The sequence below is a fragment of the Gossypium hirsutum genome, chromosome D13 (assembly GCF_007990345.1).
Source record: "Gossypium hirsutum isolate 1008001.06 chromosome D13, Gossypium_hirsutum_v2.1, whole genome shotgun sequence".
Lineage (NCBI taxonomy): Eukaryota > Viridiplantae > Streptophyta > Magnoliopsida > Malvales > Malvaceae > Gossypium > Gossypium hirsutum.
Window position 1 is genome coordinate 58,047,050 of NC_053449.1, and position 22,533 is coordinate 58,069,582.

A 22,533-nucleotide genomic window follows, 5' to 3' on the forward strand; every position below is an offset into this window, starting at 1 on the left:
TGCTACGACTTAAAGATAAATCGGATGCGATCTACTCTACTGCAATTTCAGAGAGATGAGATCTGTGATTTTAATCCACTCCATTATAACTCCAAGGAGATAGGATCGGTTACTTCTGTCTGCTCCACTGCAACTTCAGGGAGATAAGACTTGTATCTTCGATCTACTTCACCACCAGTATGGGAAGACAAGATCTGCTTTTTCCGATCTACTTCACGCCAATACATGAAGACAAGATCTGCTTTCTTCGATCGATTCCACTGCTGACTGGAGGAATAGAATTACTGGCTTCAATATACTCCACTACAACCTCAGGGAGGTAAAATCTGCCATCTTTGATCTGCTCCACTACTGCTTAGGGAGACAAGATCTGAAATCTTTAACTATTCCACTGCTGCCCAGGAAAGTAGAATTACTGGCTTCAATGTACTCCACTGTAACCACAGGGAGGTAAAATTCACCATCTTTGATCTGCTCCACTACTGCTTGGGGAGACAAGATCTGAAATCTTTATTCTATTTCACTGCTGCCCAGGAAAGTAGAATTACTGGCTTCAATGTACTCCACTGTAACCACAGGGAGGTAAAATTCACCATCTTTGATCTGCTCCACTACTGCTTAGGGAGACAAGATCTGAAATCTTCAATCTATTCCACTGCTACCCAGGGAAGTAGAATTACTGGTTTCAATGTACTCCACTGTAACCACAGGGATGTAAAATTCACCATCTTTGATCTGCCCCACTACTGCTTAGGGCGACAAGATTTGAAATCTTCAATCTATTCCGCTGCTGCCCAGAGAAGTAGAATTTCTGGCTCCAATGTACTCCACTGTAACCACAGGGAGGTAAAATTCACCATCTTTGATCTGCTCCACTACTGCTTAGGGAGATAAGATCTAAAATCTTCAATCTATTCCACTGCTGCTCAAGGAAGTAGAATTATTGGCTTCAATGTACTCCACTGTAACCACAGGGAGGTAAAATCTGTCATCTTTGATATGCTTCGCTGTCTATGCATGAAGGCAATATCTGAAATCTTCAACCTATTCCGCTGCTGTCCAGGGAAGTAGAATTACTGGTTTCAATGTACTCTGCTGTAACCACAGGGAGGTAAAATCTACCATCTTCGATCTGCTTCGCTGTCTATGTAGGAATGCAAGATCTGTTATCTTCAATCTATTCCGCTGTTGTCCAGGGAAGTAGAATTACTGGCTTCAATGTACTCCACTGTAACCACGAGGAGGTAAAATCCGCCATCTTCGATCTGCTTCGCTGTCTATGTAGGAAGGCAAGATCTGCTATATTCAATCTATTCCGCTGCTGCCCAGGGAAGTAGAATTACTGGCTTCAATGTACTCCACTGTAACCACGAGGAGGTAAAATCCGCCATCTTCGATCTGCTTCGCTGTCTATGTAGGAAGGCAAGATCTGCTATCTTCAATCTATTCCGCTACTGCCCATGGAAGTAGAATTACTGGCTTCAATCTACTCCACTGTAACCACGAGGAGGTAAAATCTGCCATTTTTGATCTACTCCACTACTGCTTAGGGAGACAAGATCTGAAATCTTCAACCTGCTCCACTGTCTCCGAGGGATTGTGATAGCCCGAAATAGGGCCTAATCGGAATAGTGGTTTCGTAACCACAAATCTGAAGTGAAATAGTTTAATTTTATAAATTTTTATTAGTTACTGATTGATTGAAATATTGTGTGAAAATATGGATAGGAAATTTTAATACTTTAGTGCTTAATTGAATTTTTAGGACTAAATTGAGAAAAATGCAAAGTGTGTCTAATTAGTGATTAAATGAATTAATTGAATTATTGCATGAAATTGGAAGTGTTTATGTGGCAATTAGACCATAAATTAGTGTTATGGACACAAAAGGGTATTTCTAGAAAAATATCTAAGTAATGGGTCAAGGGCATTTTTGTCCAAATTGGGTAAAAGACAAAATAAAGAGAAAATAAGTGTCCATCTTCTTCAAAAAAATCAGAAGCTTGCTGCCGAAAGTTTCAGGTTACCATAGTTAAGGGTTTTGAATTTCCTAAGCTCAATTGTAAGTGATTTCTTGCCCCGTTTTTAATTATTTTCGTATTTTTATGCTTATTGAAGCTTGAATTTCATGTTTCTACCATTTAATTTAAATGAAATTAAAGTTTAAAAATTGACCCATTCATGATATAATTGTAAATTGATTAGTGATGTTAGATAATGAATGTTTGAAGTGTTAATTACAAGTTTTACTAGATGAATTTCAATGAAAAATGTTGAAAAAGGGCTAAATTGTGAAAGATGATAAAGTGTGTATAAAGTTGTGATTTTGTGAAATTGAGGCCCGTTATGAGCATGAAATATGATTTAGTGAAGTTTGAAATTTAAGAATTTAGAGAATTTTATTTTTACGAGCTTAGGGACAAAAGTGGAATTTTTGAAAAGTTATGGGGAAAAATGTAAATGTGTCAAAATGTTGTGTATGAATTGTATTTGAATGGAATATTGATAAAATGTATTAAATTGTGTTAATATAGATCAAGAAAGAAGAAATAGTGCAAGTGATCGGGGAAAAGAGAAAGTTATCGACTAAATTACAAAAATAGTCGTTTTGCATCCGAGGTAAGTTATATGTAAATAATAGTTATATTTGTATAAATTGTGAATTATATTTGATATGTGAATTAATATTGAATGTGGAAGGAAAGTTGTTCATGAATTATTCAAGTGATAAAGTGTTGAAAATAAAGTGTTAAGTGTAAATTCCCGGTTGAACTTAGGAATAGAATTGGATACAAGTGACATGTCACTAGAGACCAGTGTTACAGTGTTACAGTGAGTCCCGGGTGCTGGGTGATCTAGCATGTGTTGCAGACACCTGACAGCTTGTGTGAGCAGACCCGTGGACATTTCCAGTGTTATTGATCAGTGGTAGCTTCGGCTACATTTCAGTGGTAGCTTTGGCTACATCCAGTGGTAGCTTCGGCTACATATCAGTGGTAGCTTCGGCTACATATCAGTGTGGCACTTATGTGCTAAATCTCTACGTATCCGTGTATATTCCAAGTGTTCAACGGGATTAATAATGAATTAAAGTGAATATGAAATGTTAAGTGTGAAAATGTATATGCAAGTGAATTGGTAAGATTGTGTATGTGTAAGTGATTGAAATTGCTAAGAAATATTTTGATTAGTTATATGTTAAAAGTGTTAATTATTAATTGAGTAATTATTGTTTACATGTAACTTACTAAGCTATTTATAGCTTACACATCTCTTTCTTTCCTTTGTTTTATAGTGATTTGAACTTGATCGAATAGTGGACCGTCGGAGCTCGTATCACACTATCATAACCATCTCGGTATTATGTGCTTTTCAAAATGTTTAAACTATGGCATGTATAGAGTCTTAATCATTTTGAGCATGTCCAAATGATATGGCTAATGTTAGCTATTGAAGTAGTTATTAAAGAATATGTTTTGGAGTTATGTATGTTTAAATGGTAACTAATTCAAAGAAGCAGTTTCTTTGACAGCAGCAGTGACGTGAATGTGAAAAATCACCATAAATAGTAGAAATGAATTAGAGGGTGAATGATATATAGAATTAAAGCTTATCAAGTCTATTTTTACATGAAAGAAACGGTGTAGGCAAAGGAATTTTATATTTTGAGATATTTAAATTTTAGTGAGACAGGGTCAGAATGGTTTTTGAAGTCCCCTGTTCTAACTTTAGAAAATCATTATAAATTGTAAGAAATAATTATAGGTCATAATTTATATGTTTAGATTCCTTAGTGAGTCTATTTTCAAAATAAATTAATGGTAACCTTATATGAATTCTGTACAGTTAGATATTTGATTTTTAGCGCCAAGAGGTCAGATCTGTCGAGCTGTGAAACAGGGGATACTTTAATGAATAAACTGTACTAATGTGCTAAGTCAAAAATTCTGAAACTTTTATGGTAAGTAGGAATATGAGTCTAGTTTCACGGAAAATTTACGGATTTAAATTTTGAGTTTCGTAACTCAAGTTATAATTAAATTAGTGACAGTTGCGCAGGTGGACAGTGTTGTTATGAACAGTGAATTTAATTTTAAAAGCAAATTTTTATGCTCCGAATCGGTAAGTTAAATTGGATGACATCTCGTACTCGATTCCGGAGACGGCCTCGGGTAAGGGTGTTACATTTAGTGGTATCAGAGCTACGGTTTAGTCGATTCTCGGACTAACGTAGCGAGTGTAATAGACTATCTATACATGCCATAATTGAATAATGATAGTGTGACGGCTCCTGACATCTTAAAATGTTTTTTTTATAGTAATGGATTCTAACCGAGATATAGCTGATGATGCTCAAAGTAATGTGCCTGTTGAAAGTCGATTCGAGACTCAGGGTCAAGGAGATGAGGCTCGAGAAGCTTTTCTCCAAATGATGAACAATTGGTACACTGAGTTTGTTAGAACTAATCCTAATGCTCAACCTCCTCCGCCCCCTCCTATTCCTCAAGCTGTTCCCATAGCTCCTCAACAAACTGAAGTGTTAAAATTGTCAAAGCCTCCAGTGGACAAAATTCGAAAGTATGGAGCCGAAGAGTTCCGAGCTAATGTAAATGATGATCCTGAAAGAGCAGAGTTCTGGCTTGATAATACTATCAGAGTGTTGGATGAATTATCTTGTACTCCAGAAGAAAGTCTCAAATGTGCTATCTCATTGCTGAGGGATTCGGCTTATAATTGGTGGAAAACTTTAGTGTCAGTGGTGCCTAAAGAGAAAGTTACATGGGACTTCTTTCAAGAAGAATTCCGGAAGAAGTATGTGAGTCAGCGTTTCATTGATCAAAAAAGAAAAGAGTTTCTTGAATTGAAACAAGGGCGCATGACGGTAGCCGAATATGAGCGAGAATTTGTCAAATTAAGCAAGTATGCCCAAGAGTGTGTATCTAATGAAGCTACATTGTGTAAAAGGTTTGAAGATGGATTAAACGAGGATATCCGATTGCTAGTGGGAATTCTTGAAATTAAAGAGTTAGTGGTACTAGTTGAAAGAGCTATCAAGGCTGAAGAATTGAGCAAAAGAAAAGAAAGGTGGAAAGTGAAGCAAGAGATGAAAGAAAAAGATCAATGGGCAAGCCATTTCAGTCTCAAGCGAAGAAGTTTAAAGAAATGAATACTCGATCGAATGTTTCTAGTGTGAATTTTCAAAGAGATCGAGGAAGACAATATTCAGGTTCTAAAGCTCAGGCAACTTCTATGGCAAGTACAGGTAGTGTTAAACCTACTAGACCGGAATGTCAACATTGTGGAAAACGACATTTGGGGGAACGTTATTTAATCAGCCGAGCTTGTTTTAAATGTGGATCTCAAGATCATTTTGTGAAAGATTGTCCGGAAAGAGAAGAGATAGAAAAGTTTCAGAATGTGAGATCGAGCAGTGTGACTACTAGAGGAAGACCACAGAGAAATGTGGGGATTGGAACTAGTGGTAGAGGCGTAACAAAAGACACGCCTGTAAGATCTGAAGTGGGAGCTCCAGCAAGAGCTTATGCCATCCGAGCTAGAGAGGAAGCATCTTCTCCTGATGTGATCACTGGTATATTTTCTCTTTACGACACTAATGTTCTTGCATTGATTGATCCTGGTTCTACTCACTCGTATGTATGCATGAATTTAGTGTCTGATAAGAATTTGTGTGTTGAATTGACTGAGTATGTGGTTAAAGTGTCGAATCCTTTAGGCAAGCATATGATAGTTGATAAAATATGCAAAAATTGTCCTTTGATTATACAAGGTCAGTGTTTCCCTGCCAACTTAATGTTGTTGCCATTTGATGAATTTGATGTTATTTTGGGAATGGATTGGTTGACATTACATAAGGCCAAGATAGATTGCAGTCAGAAAATTCTTGAGTTGAAGTGTGGTAGTGGTACAGTTCTTCGGGTTGAAACAGATAAGTCAAATGTGATGCCAATTGTGATTTCTGCCATGTCTGCTCAGAAATGTTTGAAAAATGGTTGTGAAGCATATCTTGCTTATGTGTTGAACACAAAAGTGTCTGAAATAAAGATCGAATCAGTGCCAGTGGTATGTGAATATGTAGATGTGTTCCCAGAAGAGTTGCCAGGTTTGCCTCCGATTAGAGAAGTAGAGTTTGGTATTGAAGTAATGCCAGGTACTGCTCCAATATCGATTGCTCCCTACAGAATGGCACCAACTGAATTAAAAGAATTAAAAGTGCAATTACAAGAGCTGACAGATAAAGGATTTGTTAGACCAAGTTACTCTCCGTGGGGTGCTCCCGTGCTATTTGTGAAGAAAAAGGATGGGACATTGAGATTGTGTATTGATTATCGTCAACTTAACAAAGTGACAGTGAAGAATAAGTATCCATTACCCCGAATAGATGACTTGTTTGATCAGTTAAAGGATGCCACAGTGTTTTCCAAAATTGATTTGAGATCCGGATATTATCAATTGAGGGTTAAAGAGTCAGATGTGCCAAAGACTGCTTTCAGAACCCGATATGGCCACTATGAATTTCTTGTAATGCCTTTTGGTCTGACTAATGCTCCAGCTATTTTTATGGATTTGATGAATCGAATTTTCCGGCCCTATTTGGATAAATTTGTTGTGGTGTTTATAGATGATATTCTTATTTATTCCCGAAGTGAAGCCGAGCATGCTGAACATTTAAGAATTGTGCTACAAACGCTGCGAGAAAAGAAATTGTTTGCTAAATTTAGCAAAAGTGAATTTTGGCTTAGTGAAGTTGGATTTTTGGGGCATATTGTCTCGGGAGATGGCATTCGAGTGGATCCGAATAAGATATCGGTAATAATTGAGTGGAAGCCTCCAAGAAATGTATCTGAAGTTAGGAGTTTTCTGGGCTTAGCCGGATATTATCGTCGATTTGTAGAAGGTTTTTCGATGATAGCTTCACCGATGACAAAATTGTTGCAAAAAGATGTTAAGTTCGAATGGACCGAGGAGTGTCAACAAAGTTTTGAGAAATTAAAGAAGTGTTTAACTGAGGCACCAGTGTTAGTGCAACCTGAGTCAGGAAAGGAATTTGTTGTTTATAGTGACGCGTCACTAAATGGGCTTGGATGTGTATTGATGCAAGAAGGAAAGGTGATAGCGTATGCTTCTCGACAATTGAAACCGTATGAACGAAATTATCCTACCCATGATTTAGAGTTGGCTGCTATTGTCTTTGCTTTGAAGATTTGGCGTCATTATTTATATGGTGAGAAATGTCGTGTTTTTACAGATCATAAAAGTTTGAAATATGTTATGACACAAAAAGATCTGAATTTGCGGCAAAGAAGATGGTTGGAATTGTTGAAAGATTATGAACTTGTGATAGATTATCATCCGGGAAAAGCTAATATAGTTGCTGATGCTTTGAGCAGAAAGTCTCTCTTTGCTTTGAGAGCTTTGAATACGAGATTAACATTGACTGAAGATGGATCATTGTTTGCAGAGTTAAAAGCTAGACCATTGTTTCTTCAAGAAATTTGTGAGGCTCAGAAAGTGGACAATGAATTGCAAAGAAGAAAGACTCAGTGTGCAGTGGACAATAATTCTGATTTTCAGATTGATTCAGATGGATGTTTAATGTTTCGTGATAGAATATGTGTTCCGAAAAATGTTGATTTAATTCAGAAAATTTTGCAAGAAGCACATGATAGTCATTTGGCAGTTCACCCCGGTAGTGTAAAAATGTACAATGATTTGAAGAAATTTTATTGGTGGTCGGGTATGAAACGGGATATCTCCGAGTATGTGACAAAGTGTTTAGTGTGCCAACAAGTAAAAGCTGAACACCAAGTACCTTCAGGATTACTTCAACCTATTATGGTGCCCGAGTGGAAATGGGATAGAATTACTATGGATTTTGTTTCTGGATTGCCATTGTCACCGAAAAAGAAAGACTCAATTTGGGTTATAGTTGATCGATTGACTAAGTCGGCTCATTTCATTCCTGTGCGAATGAGTTTTTCACTTGATAAGTTAGCTGAATTGTATATTGCTGAGATAGTCCGATTACATGGTGTACCTATGTCTATTATATCTGATAGAGATCCACGATTTACTTCAAGGTTTTGGAAGAAATTACAAGAGGCATTGGGTACTAAATTGAATTTTAGTACAGCATTCCATCCCCAAACCGATGGACAGTCTGAAAGAGTAATTCAAATACTCGAAGACATGTTGAGATGTTGTGTTTTGGAATTTGAAGGTAATTGCGAAAGATATTTACCTTTGGTGGAATTTGCTTATAATAATAGTTATCAGTCAAGCATAAAAATGGCACCTTATGAAGCGTTGTATGGACGAAAGTGTCGGACTCCATTATATTGGACTGAACTTAATGAAAATCAGTTACATGGAGTCGATTTGGTAAAAGAAACCGAAGACAAAGTGAAGATAATCCGTGATTGTTTGAAAGCTGCATCGGATCGACAGAAGTCGTATGCGGACTTGAAAAGAAAAGAGATTGAGTTTCAAGTGGGAGATAAAGTATTTTTGAAAGTGTCTCCATGGAAGAAAATTTTGAGATTTGGCCGTAAAGGCAAATTAAGTCCAAGATTTATTGGTCCGTATGAAGTGATAGAAAGAATTGGTCCAGTGGCTTATCGATTGTCTTTACCACCGGAATTGGAAAGAATTCATAATGTGTTTCATGTTTCTATGTTGAGGCGATATCGATCGGACCCATCACATGTGATTTCACCGACTGAAGTGGAAATTCGATCGGATATGACATACGAAGAAGAACCGATTCGAATCTTGGCACGAGAAGTGAAACAGTTGAGAAACAAAGAAATTGCTTTAGTGAAAGTGTTATGGCAACGACATGGGGTGGAAGAGGCAACATGGGAAACCGAGGAGGCTATGAGGAAACAGTATCCCAACTTATTCACTGGTAAGATTTTCGGGGACGAAAATCCCTAAGGGGGGAGAATTGTGATAGCCCGAAATAGGGCCTAATCGTAACCACAAATCCGAAGTGAAATAGTTTAATTTTATAAATTTTTATTAGTTACTGATTGATTGAAATATTGTGTGAAAATATGGATAGGAAATTTTAATACTTTAGTGCTTAATTGAATTTTTAGGACTAAATTGAGAAAAATGCAAAGTGTGTCTAATTAGTGATTAAATGACTTAATTGAATTATTGCATGAAATTGGAAGTGTTTATGTGGCAATTAGACCATAAATTAGTGTTATGGACACAAAAGGGTATTTCTAGAAAAATATCTAAGTAATGGGTCAAGGGCATTTTTGTCCAAATTGGGTAAAAGACAAAATAAAGAGAAAATAAGTGTCCATCTTCTTCAAAAAAATCAGAAGCTTGCTGCCGAAAGTTTCAGGTTACCATAGTTAAGGGTTTTGAATTTCCTAAGCTCAATTGTAAGTGATTTCTTGCCCCGTTTTTAATTATTTTCGTATTTTTATGCTTATTGAAGCTTGAATTTCATGTTTCTACCATTTAATTTAAATGAAATTAAAGTTTAAAAATTGACCCATTCATGATATAATTGTAAATTGATTAGTGATGTTAGATAATGAATGTTTGAAGTGTTAATTACAAGTTTTACTAGATGAATTTCAATGAAAAATGTTGAAAAAGGGCTAAATTGTGAAAGATGATAAAGTGTGCATAAAGTTGTGATTTTGTGAAATTGAGGCCCGTTATGAGCATGAAATATGATTTAGTGAAGTTTGAAATTTAAGAATTTAGAGAATTTTATTTTTACGAGCTTAGGGACAAAAGTGGAATTTTTGAAAAGTTATGGGGAAAAATGTAAATGTGTCAAAATGTTGTGTATGAATTGTATTTGAATGGAATATTGATAAAATGTATTAAATTGTGTTAATATAGATCAAGAAAGAAGAAATAGTGCAAGTGATCGGGGAAAAGAGAAAGTTATCGACTAAATTACAAAAATAGTCGTTTTGCATCCGAGGTAAGTTATATGTAAATAATAGTTATATTTGTATAAATTGTGAATTATATTTGATATGTGAATTAATATTGAATGTGGAAGGAAAGTTGTTCATGAATTATTCAAGTGATAAAGTGTTGAAAATAAAGTGTTAAGTGTAAATTCCCGGTTGAACTTAGGAATAGAATTGGATACAAGTGACATGTCACTAGAGACCAGTGTTACAGTGTTACAGTGAGTCCCGGGTGCTGGGTGATCTAGCATGTGTTGCAGACACCTGACAGCTTGTGTGAGCAGACCCGTGGACATTTCCAGTGTTATTGATCAGTGGTAGCTTCGGCTACATTTCAGTGGTAGCTTTGGCTACATCCAGTGGTAGCTTCGGCTACATATCAGTGGTAGCTTCGGCTACATATCAGTGTGGCACTTATGTGCTAAATCTCTACGTATCCGTGTATATTCCAAGTGTTCAACGGGATTAATAATGAATTAAAGTGAATATGAAATGTTAAGTGTGAAAATGTATATGCAAGTGAATTGGTAAGATTGTGTATGTGTAAGTGATTGAAATTGCTAAGAAATATTTTGATTAGTTATATGTTAAAAGTGTTAATTATTAATTGAGTAATTATTGTTTACATGTAACTTACTAAGCTATTTATAGCTTACACATCTCTTTCTTTCCTTTGTTTTATAGTGATTTGAACTTGATCGAATAGTGGACCGTCGGAGCTCGTATCACACTATCATAACCATCTCGGTATTATGTGCTTTTCAAAATGTTTAAACTATGGCATGTATAGAGTCTTAATCATTTTGAGCATGTCCAAATGATATGGCTAATGTTAGCTATTGAAGTAGTTATTAAAGAATATGTTTTGGAGTTATGTATGTTTAAATGGTAACTAATTCAAAGAAGCAGTTTCTTTGACAGCAGCAGTGACGTGAATGTGAAAAATCACCATAAATAGTAGAAATGAAATTAGAGGGTGAATGATATATAGAATTAAAGCTTATCAAGTCTATTTTTACATGAAAGAAACGGTGTAGGCAAAGGAATTTTATATTTTGAGATATTTAAATTTTAGTGAGACAGGGTCAGAATGGTTTTTGAAGTCCCCTGTTCTAACTTTAGAAAATCATTATAAATTGTAAAGAAATAATTATAGGTCATAATTTATATGTTTAGATTCCTTAGTGAGTCTATTTTCAAAATAAATTAATGGTAACCTTATATGAATTCTGTACAGTTAGATATTTGATTTTTAGCGCCAAGAGGTCAGATCTGTCGAGCTGTGAAACAGGGGATACTTTAATGAATAAACTGTACTAATGTGCTAAGTCAAAAATTCTGAAACTTTTATGGTAAGTAGGAATATGAGTCTAGTTTCACGGAAAATTTACGGATTTAAATTTTGAGTTTCGTAACTCAAGTTATAATTAAATTAGTGACAGTTGCGCAGGTGGACAGTGTTGTTATGAACAGTGAATTTAATTTTAAAAGCAAATTTTTATGCTCCGAATCGGTAAGTTAAATTGGATGACATCTCGTACTCGATTCCGGAGACGGCCTCGGGTAAGGGTGTTACAGAGGCGAGGTTGGTGTCTTCGATTTGCTTCACTGTTGATGCAGGAAGGCAAGATCTGTTATCATCACTGATCTGTTCTCTGAGGAACATGACATGTATAATGAACCTAATTATGCCTAAAGATTAGGATGACAGGATCGGAATGAATCAAATACTCCTAACTAGGCATGTATGAATGATAAGGCTAAACGAAACAGAAAGAAAAGAAAAAGTGGAAAGAAAGAAAGAAGAAAGATAAGGCTAGGGTTTTAAAGTTTCCAAGTTCAATTGGTTTAGGTGTTTAACTTTTAATTGCTAATTCAGTATCCAACAACAATCTCGAACTCAAACGTAGTGATGTTTATCTTTTTGTGTCGGCATGTACCTAAGTTATATAAATAATAGTTATTTTGTGGTTTGATTGTAAGCGAGGTTATAAGTTTAATAATGGTTTGGTATATACATATGAATATGTGTTTGTGTTTGAAGTTATATTTTAGCATGTTAATTTGATGTTTAAGTGTTCAAAAACTAGGCAAAATGGATTAAATTAGGTATGTTTATAATTTGGACTTGAATAATGCTTTGATGATATAATTGTGGTACCAATAAGGGTATATTGGTTAGACACTTAGGATGATTGTTTTGACATGATTTGAATGTGTTTGATTGTGTTTTGAACTGGTTAAACGAATGATTTTTGAATTTCTTAGTGTCCAAGCTTACAGGGAATGGTAAACTTGTTGTTTAAGGTACATTCTGAATCCACATGGCTAGCACACGGGTGTGCGAGGCCATTACGAAAGGGCACACGGTCTGGCACACGGGCGTGTGGCTTGGCCGTGTGACCCAAGTCAGAGAGTTATACGGGCACAGACACGGGCTGAGACATGGTCGTGTGTCCCTATTTCGAATGTCCACACAGTCTAAGACACGGACGTGTCTCCTGGCCATGTGAGTAACAAGGCTGTGTAAACCCTATAGCTTTGAATTTTTTTAATATTTTTCGAAAAATTTCCTGAGTTTCCGAATTAGTCCCGACTTGTTTCTAATGCGTATTTTTGGTCTCGAGGGCTCAAATAAGGGACAATATGTATGAATTTAATTAATTTCTGACCTAAATATTATATGATACAAAATGTTTTGAAATTTATGTCTGTTTGATCGTTAAACTTCGGTAATACTCTAAAACTCTATTTCAGCGACGGATATGGGTTAGGGGTGTTACAAATTTAAACTACCTAGGATATAGTAATACTATTAAAGATATAGTAAAATATAATTAATTTAAGGATTAATATTTGGTACATTGGTTGTGTATTTTTTTATTTTACAAGCAGCCTTAAAAAATTATCATGTATTTAAAAAAAAATATTATTTTTAATATTATACTATACTACTATAGGACACTTGTTAACTCCCGGCCTTACTTGTGGAGTTTAAAAACTCGAATTGATAGCGTACCCAATATTATTCCTTAATTTAATAAATATACTAAACTATTGGGAAAAAAAAGTGCCAGCACTTTATACCATACATGCTTTCTTTTGACTACTCAGCTACTTCGGTTAAATACTTGCATTTTCACATAGCTATCCTAAGTTCAATTCCTTACTATGTTTATTTGGGATTTTTTTATGAACCTTGTTTTAAGGTTTTTTTTTAATTTTAATTAATATTTTTGATAATAAGTATGTTATTTTTAAGTTTTTAATTAAGAAACATGTTTTTAAGTTTTTTATTTAGTAACTTCTTTATTTATAAAGACAAAATAATAATTACAATGAAAATAATTTTTGATATATCATTATGTTAAATATGTATATTTTTAAATATCAACTAATTTTTTGATATATTTTTCTTTATATATAATTTTTATACATTAAATATTTATTTTTTCATATACAGTGTGGTAAAATCTAATATTATAAATATAATTATTTCAAATATCATTATTTTTAGTAAATATAATTTTATATATATGTGAAATATTTATTTTTTGCTTAAATTGTGGGTATGATATATTCTAATATTATAATATCAAATATAATTTCACTTGCATTGTGGGCATGATAAATTCTAATATTATAATATAATTATTTCAAATATCATTATTTTTTTATGCAAAATATTCTAAATACACATATAAAAATATATAATACTAAAATTTGTCACACCTATGATGTGGTTGGAAAAATAAATATTTCACATATAAAAATTATATTTACTAAAAAATGATATTTGAAATAATTATATCTATAATATTAAAATTTACCATATTGACAATGTATGTGGAAAAATAAATATTTGACATATAGAAATTATATAAAAAGAAAAATATAAAAATATAGTTGATATTTTTAAAAAACAAACTATATTTAAAATAATGATTTATATAATTATTTTCATTATATAATTATATATTTATTATTTTGTCTATATAAGTAAGTTATTAATTAAAGATAAAATAAAAATAAAATAAAAAAAATTAAAACTTTCTTAAATAAAAAATTGAAAATAACCTGCTTATTAATGAAAAACATTAATTAAAAAAAAACTTCAAACAATATGTATTTGAAAAAGGAAATCCCAAATGCCTAAAACTAGAAGTCTAGATCATATCTGTTCTTTTTGACATAATGCCTATAACTATCTATAGTTCTTTCTCAACTTATAAATAGGAGGATAATGTGGTTTATCGCACTTAAACTGACGTCTTCCTGCATTAACTCAATTGGGGAATAAAAAAATGACATTTTTTAAAATATTTGAAAAATCATCCACCGAGTACAAAAAAGAAGAGAGAGGGAGAAGTGACCCACCAAATCTTTCAAAACAATTCAAAGCCCTAAATTCAAACAATAATTGGGGCAAACCTATTTATTTGGACTGCAGCCCATTGATCAATATCCAACATCACTCAAACAAATCCCATTATCCCAATCTCACTAAATAAAAAGCCATTCAAAACCCTAACTCTTCTTTTCATTTTCGTATCCCATCGGTCGTGGCGCCTCTTCCATTTCACCACCACCACCATCATCATCAAGCTTTACCAATGGTTTGCTTCAAGAACTCTTCTTTGTCTTGAAAACAACAAGAAGTTTTAATTTATTTGTTTGTTTGTTTTTGTCTTTGCATTAACAGGGGATCGATTTAGTCGCAGGAGGTAAGAGCAAGAAGACCAAAAGGACTGCTCCCAAATCCGACGATATTTACCTCAAACTTCTCGTCAAGGTACCACCTTTGTTTTCATTTCCTGCATAAAATTGTCGTATTTTGTTTCTGTTTTGAATAAATTATCTGATTTTTGTCTTGGGTTATAGATTTACCGTTTTCTTGTAAGAAGAACTGGGAGCAAATTCAATGCTGTAATATTGAAACGCTTGTTTATGAGCAAAGTTAACAAGCCTCCGCTATCTCTCTCTAGGCTTATTGAGTTCATGAAAGGAAAGGTATTTTATTTCTTTATATTGTGAATTTTTATGGTTTTTTGTTTAGGATCTTTATATTGTTACTTGTTTCTGATTTAATCCATATATATGTTGTAGGAGGATAAGATTGCTGTGGTAGTGGGTACTGTGACAGATGATATAAGGGTTTATGAGGTTCCAGCTTTGAAGGTTACAGCTCTTAGGTTTACTGAGACTGCTAGAGCTAGGATTGAGAAGGCTGGTGGAGAATGTTTAACTTTTGACCAACTTGCTTTGAGGGCTCCATTGGGTCAGAACACGGTATGCACTTCTTCCAACCATTGTTAACCTTTGGTACCTTTTTTTCCTGGTTCAAATTATGTATATTTGTTGATTTTTGTTCTCGTTTGAGTTCTGTTTTTATCAAATTCGCATTTCTGCTTATGGTACTTTCATGTTACACTTGAAAGCAATGGTGTCTAGAGAAACATAATATGCCAAAACTTAGATCTTTGCAATTAAATGTAATGTGAAAGTTAGATTTGAGGATATTGATGCTCTGATGGATATATATGATTCTGTTAATTTACTTGTTTTACGCATTTATTTGATTCTATAGCAAATTTATTCCTTCATTTGAAAGGTAACTGTAAATAGTTGAAGTTTTCTCCTCCTTTGCAAACACAGAAATCTATACAGTATGCACCATTTTGACTTGAATTCTAGAAATGAAATATTTTCTGCTGTGTGATTTTCTAGCCCATCAAATTATTTTTCATTTAATTTTGAATGGGAAGTGAAGCCTGTTAGTGTTGCTTGCCTTAAAGTCGGATTTTCTGCATTCTTCCGTGAATCATTTTTTCTTCTGAAAGAAGTAAATGTTGTGTCTGGCTTTCTTAAGATGTACTTTGGGTTGAATTGCAGGTTCTCCTCAGAGGTCCGAAGAATGCACGTGAAGCAGTCAAACACTTTGGGCCGGCTCCTGGTGTGCCTCACAGCCACACTAAGCCATATGTGCGCTCAAGGGGCCGGAAGTTTGAGAGGGCCAGAGGACGAAGGAACAGCAAGGGGTTTAGGGTTTAAGATGACTTCAGTGTTTGTTCTGAGGCTTGTTTTTCATTTATTACTGCAAACAAAATTTTGCTATACATTAGGTTTCTCTGGCATTTGTTTACTTCATGTTGGATTTTGTTTAATTATGGAGTAGTTTTCTGGTTGACATTGACATTCTTAATTGAGAGTGTAGTGAAGTTAATCTAGTCTGCCTGTTTACAACCATCTGTAAGGTTGATACGTGTTGAGACCGTTTTTAAAATTTGAAAAATGGGGTTCGACTTCGAAAATGAAAATGGAAGTCGCCACCGATCCTTTATTGAGGTGTGATCGGATCACATTGAAAATAACTTTAGGTCTGCGAATTTTGAAAAAACAGGTTCGGGAGTTAGTTACACACGAGGAAGGGTTAGCACCCTCGTGACGCTCAAAATTGATACCGAATTGATTGTTTAATGTCTTAATGTTGAAATTTTGAAATGATTTTAAAATATTGATCCTTTAAAAAAAATTCGAATAAAATGAATTGGATAATAAGATTCATTTATTTCGAGGAGATAAACTGTCACACTCAGTAAGTTAGAGTGCGACAGTTCAATCTTCGAAATTAGGTTAGTTCTTTTTTAAATTTTAAAAATTCATGCGTTTTGAGAAGGCTATTTGACTATTTGAGTTAAATGAGAAAATAAAGACCCAGTAAGTTAGGGTTCGATTTCACAAAATTCCTAAATATCGAATAGTCTTTATTTTCATTTATTAGAAAGGTCCTCGTCTCGAGAAAATAACATGTCATATTAAATGCGTTAACACAACGTGTCGAATTTCCGAGAATGAGCTTTTTATTTGTGTTTTAATTAAAAGAGATATTCTCGATTTTTTAGATTCGACGAGAAAAATTAGAACCCAATACGTTAGGGCTCAATTCTTTCGAAGACTACAAATGCCGAACTTTGCGTTATTTCGAAAGTTTTTGAATAAATTGGTTTTGATACTTAAACCATATTAAACACGACTTTTTGAACGAATAAAGCGCGATAGAATTTCAATGTACAATGCGAAGTGATGATTTACAAACGACATGTATCAATGAATAAATAAGCCATAGACAAATACTAACAAACAAAGCAACGATAATCTCAATCATTCAACATTCAAAAATTAAATGAATTGCTAATCAATTTTAACGATACAGTAAAAAAGAAGAAATTATAATCGATAAATTATGCCTATAAAAGTTTTAAAATAGACAGTACACATACGTGTATGAAGTGTATTCAAAATAAAATAAAATAATACTCCACAGTAATATTTCGATGAATTTTGAAGCAAATACTATATAAGAAAAAAAGTATAAATTAATGTACATATAACAAGATATAAAAATCGAAAATAGCAAAATATACAAAGTAGATTTTCCCAAAGAAATAAATTATATATGCATGTAAAGGAAATCGTTGGTTTAAAAACATATAAATATATATTTAAAAACAACTTTAAGGTAAACAACTATAATTATAGGAAATCAATTATGTGTGTGTGAGGTAAAAATAATTTTAATGAAATTGTATATGTATAAAATATATATATATAGTTTAAAATTAAATAATATATACATTACGTACATATAGAAACGTAATCAAATATACTAATGAAAACAATAATAAATATTGATAAAAATAATAATAGTAAATTAATTAATAGCAAAAAATATCAATCAAGACTAAATTGGAATGAAAATAGAAATTCCGGGGAGAAATCCAAAAATAAATAAGAGGAAAGGTCCAAATTACAAAGCACGAGTAACATGGGGGACTGAAATGGGAATATTCTCAACCCTCCTCAAAACGCAGCGTTGCATATGGACCTAGATGAACTCCGCAACAAATTATGCTGCCCAAAATTAAAGAAACCTAAAGATCGAATTGAAATACATCGCAAAATAAGAAGAACTCGGCGCGCAATTACCCCTCTCCTTACCAAACACGCGGATATAGCCGCAGTTGGGCCGGGTCATCGGGTAGCTCTATACGGCACCGTTTGAACATGGATCCATATGGAATAGGAACCAAATATGCGGTATAAATTAAAATATTGAGGAAAATCAAATTGAAACAATACAAAACAAAGGAGGACTTGTCGTGCAAATAGTCCATTGAGACAAAACGCGTGGATCCTGCCCTCGGGTCGGGTCACCTCGCGGGTCAGGCCTATTCGCTGCCGTTTTGAAGCCATGGAAGAAGACTTTAAATGGCGCCGTTTAAATAATCTGCATAAACTCTAAAAAAAAAACCTAAATGATATTAATCAATCATTTAACATAAAACCTAAAGAAAAACCTAATCACTCCCCTTTCTCTCTTGCGCCGTTTCGGGCCTCTATCCTCCATCTGACTCCAATTGCGATGGAGCAGAAGGAAGATCGGCCACTAGGTACGTTCCTCACTCTTCTCTCTCCCTTTTCTATATTTCTCTTCTTCGTATAAAAAAGAACAAAAGAAAATAGTAAGAAATGCAGAAAAAAATGGCGAATCACGTTTTCGAATCTGCTTTTGTTTTCTTTGAATATTTTTTCTTTTGTATTCAATCTATGTGTGTATTGATATTGTGTAAAAAATACAAAAGGCTCTTTCTTTCTCTTATAGCCGAAATCAATGAAATAACCCCCGAATCTTTTTTACATTTTTCTTATTTTCCTATTTTCTCTGATTTGTTGTCGATTTCCACTCTTTTTGTTTGCTTTTTCTGCTTTGTTGCGTTTATTTGTCCTTTTTGCAGGTACGACGCATGGAGGGTGGACGTGGCATGTATGGAAGCGCGCGTGAGGCCGAGGGAATGCCCTGGTGGCTGCGGCGGTGGAGGCTCGCCCTTGCTGCTAAGGTTTCTAGTTCTTTTTCTGTTTTGGGCTTCAATGTAATTGGGCCGGGGTATCGGGCTACTATAATTGGGCCATTCGAGTTTAAGTTTGATTTTAGTCTGTAATTTTGGACATTTGGGCCTTTATTTTATTTGGTATTTATTTGTGTACGGGCCGGGCAATATTGGGCCATTACAATACGTATTAGAAAAGGTAGCATTTTTCAAAAAATGTTGCTATGATTAAAAATGATTGTAACATCTAATAACATTCAAAACGATCAAGTTAGGAGAGCCTGGCATTTGCACTAAATAGGTAGAGTTATCTATAGACATCTTTGACGAGAACAGAATATGTTTTGGATTCTTTTCCAATGAAATACGATCAAGATTGGAGGGAAATATGATCAGGATTCCTTCAAATACCTAGAAAAGTGGAGAAAAGTGGAGGGAAATTTAGAGAAATATGTCAATTTTATTTTTAAAAAATATTTAGGGTTTTTTATTTTCAAATTTTAAAAAATAAGTCGATTTGAGAGAGTTGAGTGACACATGGTAAAAGTGCGCCTGCAATTGATTTATTTTGAAAGTTATATATATATATATATATTAACAGTTGGATTGCCATCTCTCAACAACTATTAAAAAAAAAGCTCAACAGTAAGTTTTTCTATATATATCTCTTTTACACTTTCATTTTTTTCATTTAATCCTTTCTAAATCTCAATTCTTTTATTCTTAATTTTCTATTCTAAACTTTCAAATTTCTCTCAAATTCTTTTTCTCTCAATTTTCTATCTGAATTTTTGTAATTTTTTAGATTTTATTCGATTTTCATCATTTTAAAGATTTTAAAAATGTCAATTCCTCTAATTTGTTTGGATCACAAACATATTTGGGTGTCCAAAGAAATATTATTATATATATTATTTTAATTAATATCATTATTAAGTTGTTAATATTATTATTTTTTTAATTTTTTATGTTTATATAATTAGGACAACGATTGGATTATTGAAATATATATACACAATTTAAGTGCGAGAGCACTACATGTCATTGAAGAGTATTTGGAAGAGGCGAGATTCTTATATGTGACCCGTATGTTCAGTGGGACTAAATTGGAGCCTGCACTTATCAGTGCTTTGTTAGAAAGATAGAGACCTAAGACACACAGATTCCATCTTCTGTGCTATGAGTGTACGATTACATTCGATGCTGTGGCATTACAATTCAATCTACTAGATGATGATCCCGTCATTATGAGGTAGTGTGCATTGGTGATTGGAGTGCAAGTTATCACCGACTATTAGGCAATGTGCCATACAAGTTTAGTGGTAATCGAATAGATATTAAATGGCTAAAAGATAATTTTTCATGTCTCGACAACTTTTCTAGTGCAGTTGAAAGACAACAATTTGCTCGAACAATCATACTGAGGTTAATTGAGGGTCTTCTAATACTAGAGAAATCTCGAAATCTGATACATCTAAGGTGACTCCTACAACTAATCAACCTAAAAGAAGTCAAATGACTCAGTTGGGGATCAACCGTCACCCTCTCTCTTGCCACATCACCAAAGCTTCCTCCTCTCTCCTGCCATGTCACCTGAAAACACTTCGTGCAGGGAGTGTTTTTGTCACATGTTTCGAAATCGACCTATTTCTCTAAATTTCAAACAAAATAACCTATAATCCTTCCCATTTGTCCTAAAATCAGTCTATTATCCTAAATTTCAAATAAAATAGTCTAAAACCCTAAATATTTTCTTAAAATTGCGAGGAGGAATTGAAAAAGTGAACAAAAAAATGAGTGTGTTTAGCAAAGAAGGAAAGTGAGAGAAAAGAAAGTAAGAGAGTTAATGAAAATGTAATAATGAGAGGCATAAAAATAAGTGGAGCTTGGTTAAGGGGAAACTTGTTTCCTCCTTTTTCAAGTTAATGCGTCAACCAGTATTTAAAGCTAAAGCCAAGCGGGTCTCATTTAGTATATATTATATGAAGAAATTGTAAGTTTGCGTAAGCTGATTGTTTTTCTTCTTGCTTGTGTTGTCGCTTGAGTTTAAGTTAGCTGAGTGAGAAAATAGTTTACCATTCACCCGCAATTACGTTATTTAACACAGGTATAGAGGACCCTTTGTCATCAATAATCGATGGTTGCATGCATTCAATCGCTTAAAGTTTAAGATAGATGCTCATGGAACATTGGTCTTTCACAGATATTTGATCTACCTAGCTAATTAATATATATATATATATATTCAAAAGACAATAAACTACCGAACTCCTAATGTGTGCTCTTTACAACTCAACATTACCTATTTCAGATTGTGATACGTCCTCAGCTTCAAGGGATATAGTCTTTGGTACCAAAAACCCTACTCATCATATTGCAGTTTGCCAGAATGACTGAGAGGCCTACACCTTGTCCCCGATAGAATCTTTTTCTTGCAAAGTTCTGATTGTTCCTCGCCTTCCATCGTCTTCATCGCTGTTGTATATCGAAACCTAGGCAAGTCATTGGAATCCTCTGTTTCAACCTCATTGTGGGCTTCCCCTTCGTCCAGTTCCATGTCTATCATTTTGCTTCTGTATATCGGCTGTGAGTTTGGACACTCATTGACACTGGGTTCCGCCTTTTCTCCATTTTCAGACCCCGTTGCAGCAGCAGCCATCGTCTTCATCGACTTAAACGTTCGACGGCTGGTCGCTGTTCTATATCGAAACCTAGTCAAGTCATTGGAATCCTCTGTTTCAACCACATTGTGGACTTTCCCTTTGTCCAGTTCCATGTCTATCCTTTTGCTTCTGTATGTCCGCCGTGAGTTTGGCCACTCATTGACTCTGGGTTTCGCCTTTTCTCCATTTTCAGACCCTGTTGCAGCAGCAGCCATTGGTTGAACCCCATCATTCAACTTGCACTCTTCATTGATTTTCACTTCGGTTTTCTTAGATCCCACGTCGAGGTTTTCAATCATAATCTTCAACTTCTTCATCTCCTCCTTAATTTCATCCTTGGAATTCTTCTTCTCCAAGGCATTAGCAAACATGGACCCAACTTTTTTCACCAAACTCTTTTTCGATTTAACCAAAGGTTTCTTCTGGTTATCGCCGCCATTTTCATCAATTTCTCCTGGAGATTGATTTTTTCTTTTCATAGCCTTAGCCAACACTGCCGGAATCTTGATTCTTATGGTAACATATGAGGGATTATTTGATAGACCCGAAACTCCATCTTTTTCATGAATTTTTCCTGACATTTTTTTTGTTTTGGCTATCGAGTGAAGATGATCATCGAGAGCCATGTTTTTAGCTATCGGGGATATCAATTTAAGCAGTAATTAGAGAAGGAAAAGACTTTGAGTTGCATGAGAAGTACGACAAACGAAGGAAACATGATGACTCTGAAAAGAGTTTATTTCCTACGTAACCTCAAACGTTACAAAGATAGCTTATAATAATATTTATTAATTGCCCTACAAGCAAACGGCGGAGCCTCCAGGGTTCATAGCCCCAAGGTTTAAAAAGTCATTTGTAATAAAAATAAATGGAAAATTTTATAGAAGAAGATGAATTATTTTATTATAACTTTGAATGATATTTTTGTTAAATAATAATTTAATATTTATTTAATATTTTATTTAAAATAATTTATTATAATATATAAAATGAAATGAAAAGAAGACATATTTGTAT

General features: G+C 34.1%; 1 protein-coding gene and 1 long non-coding RNA gene across 2 annotated transcripts; both read left to right on the forward strand.

The window, feature by feature from the left end:
- The first annotated feature begins 14,416 nt into the window (after nt 1-14,416).
- LOC107888323 (60S ribosomal protein L18-2) lies at nt 14,417-16,192 on the forward strand. The gene is made up of 5 exons (XM_016812391.2): nt 14,417-14,581; nt 14,668-14,757; nt 14,847-14,975; nt 15,072-15,254; nt 15,858-16,192. The coding sequence occupies exons 1-5, from the start codon at nt 14,579-14,581 to the stop codon at nt 16,014-16,016; spliced, it is 564 nt and encodes a 187-aa protein (XP_016667880.1). The 5' UTR covers nt 14,417-14,578; the 3' UTR covers nt 16,017-16,192.
- Nucleotides 16,193-18,225: 2,033 nt separating this feature from the next.
- LOC107888324 (uncharacterized) lies at nt 18,226-19,132 on the forward strand. The gene is made up of 2 exons (XR_001681344.2): nt 18,226-18,415; nt 18,761-19,132. It is a non-coding gene; the product is annotated as an uncharacterized lncRNA (long non-coding RNA).
- Nucleotides 19,133-22,533: the final 3,401 nt, after the last annotated feature.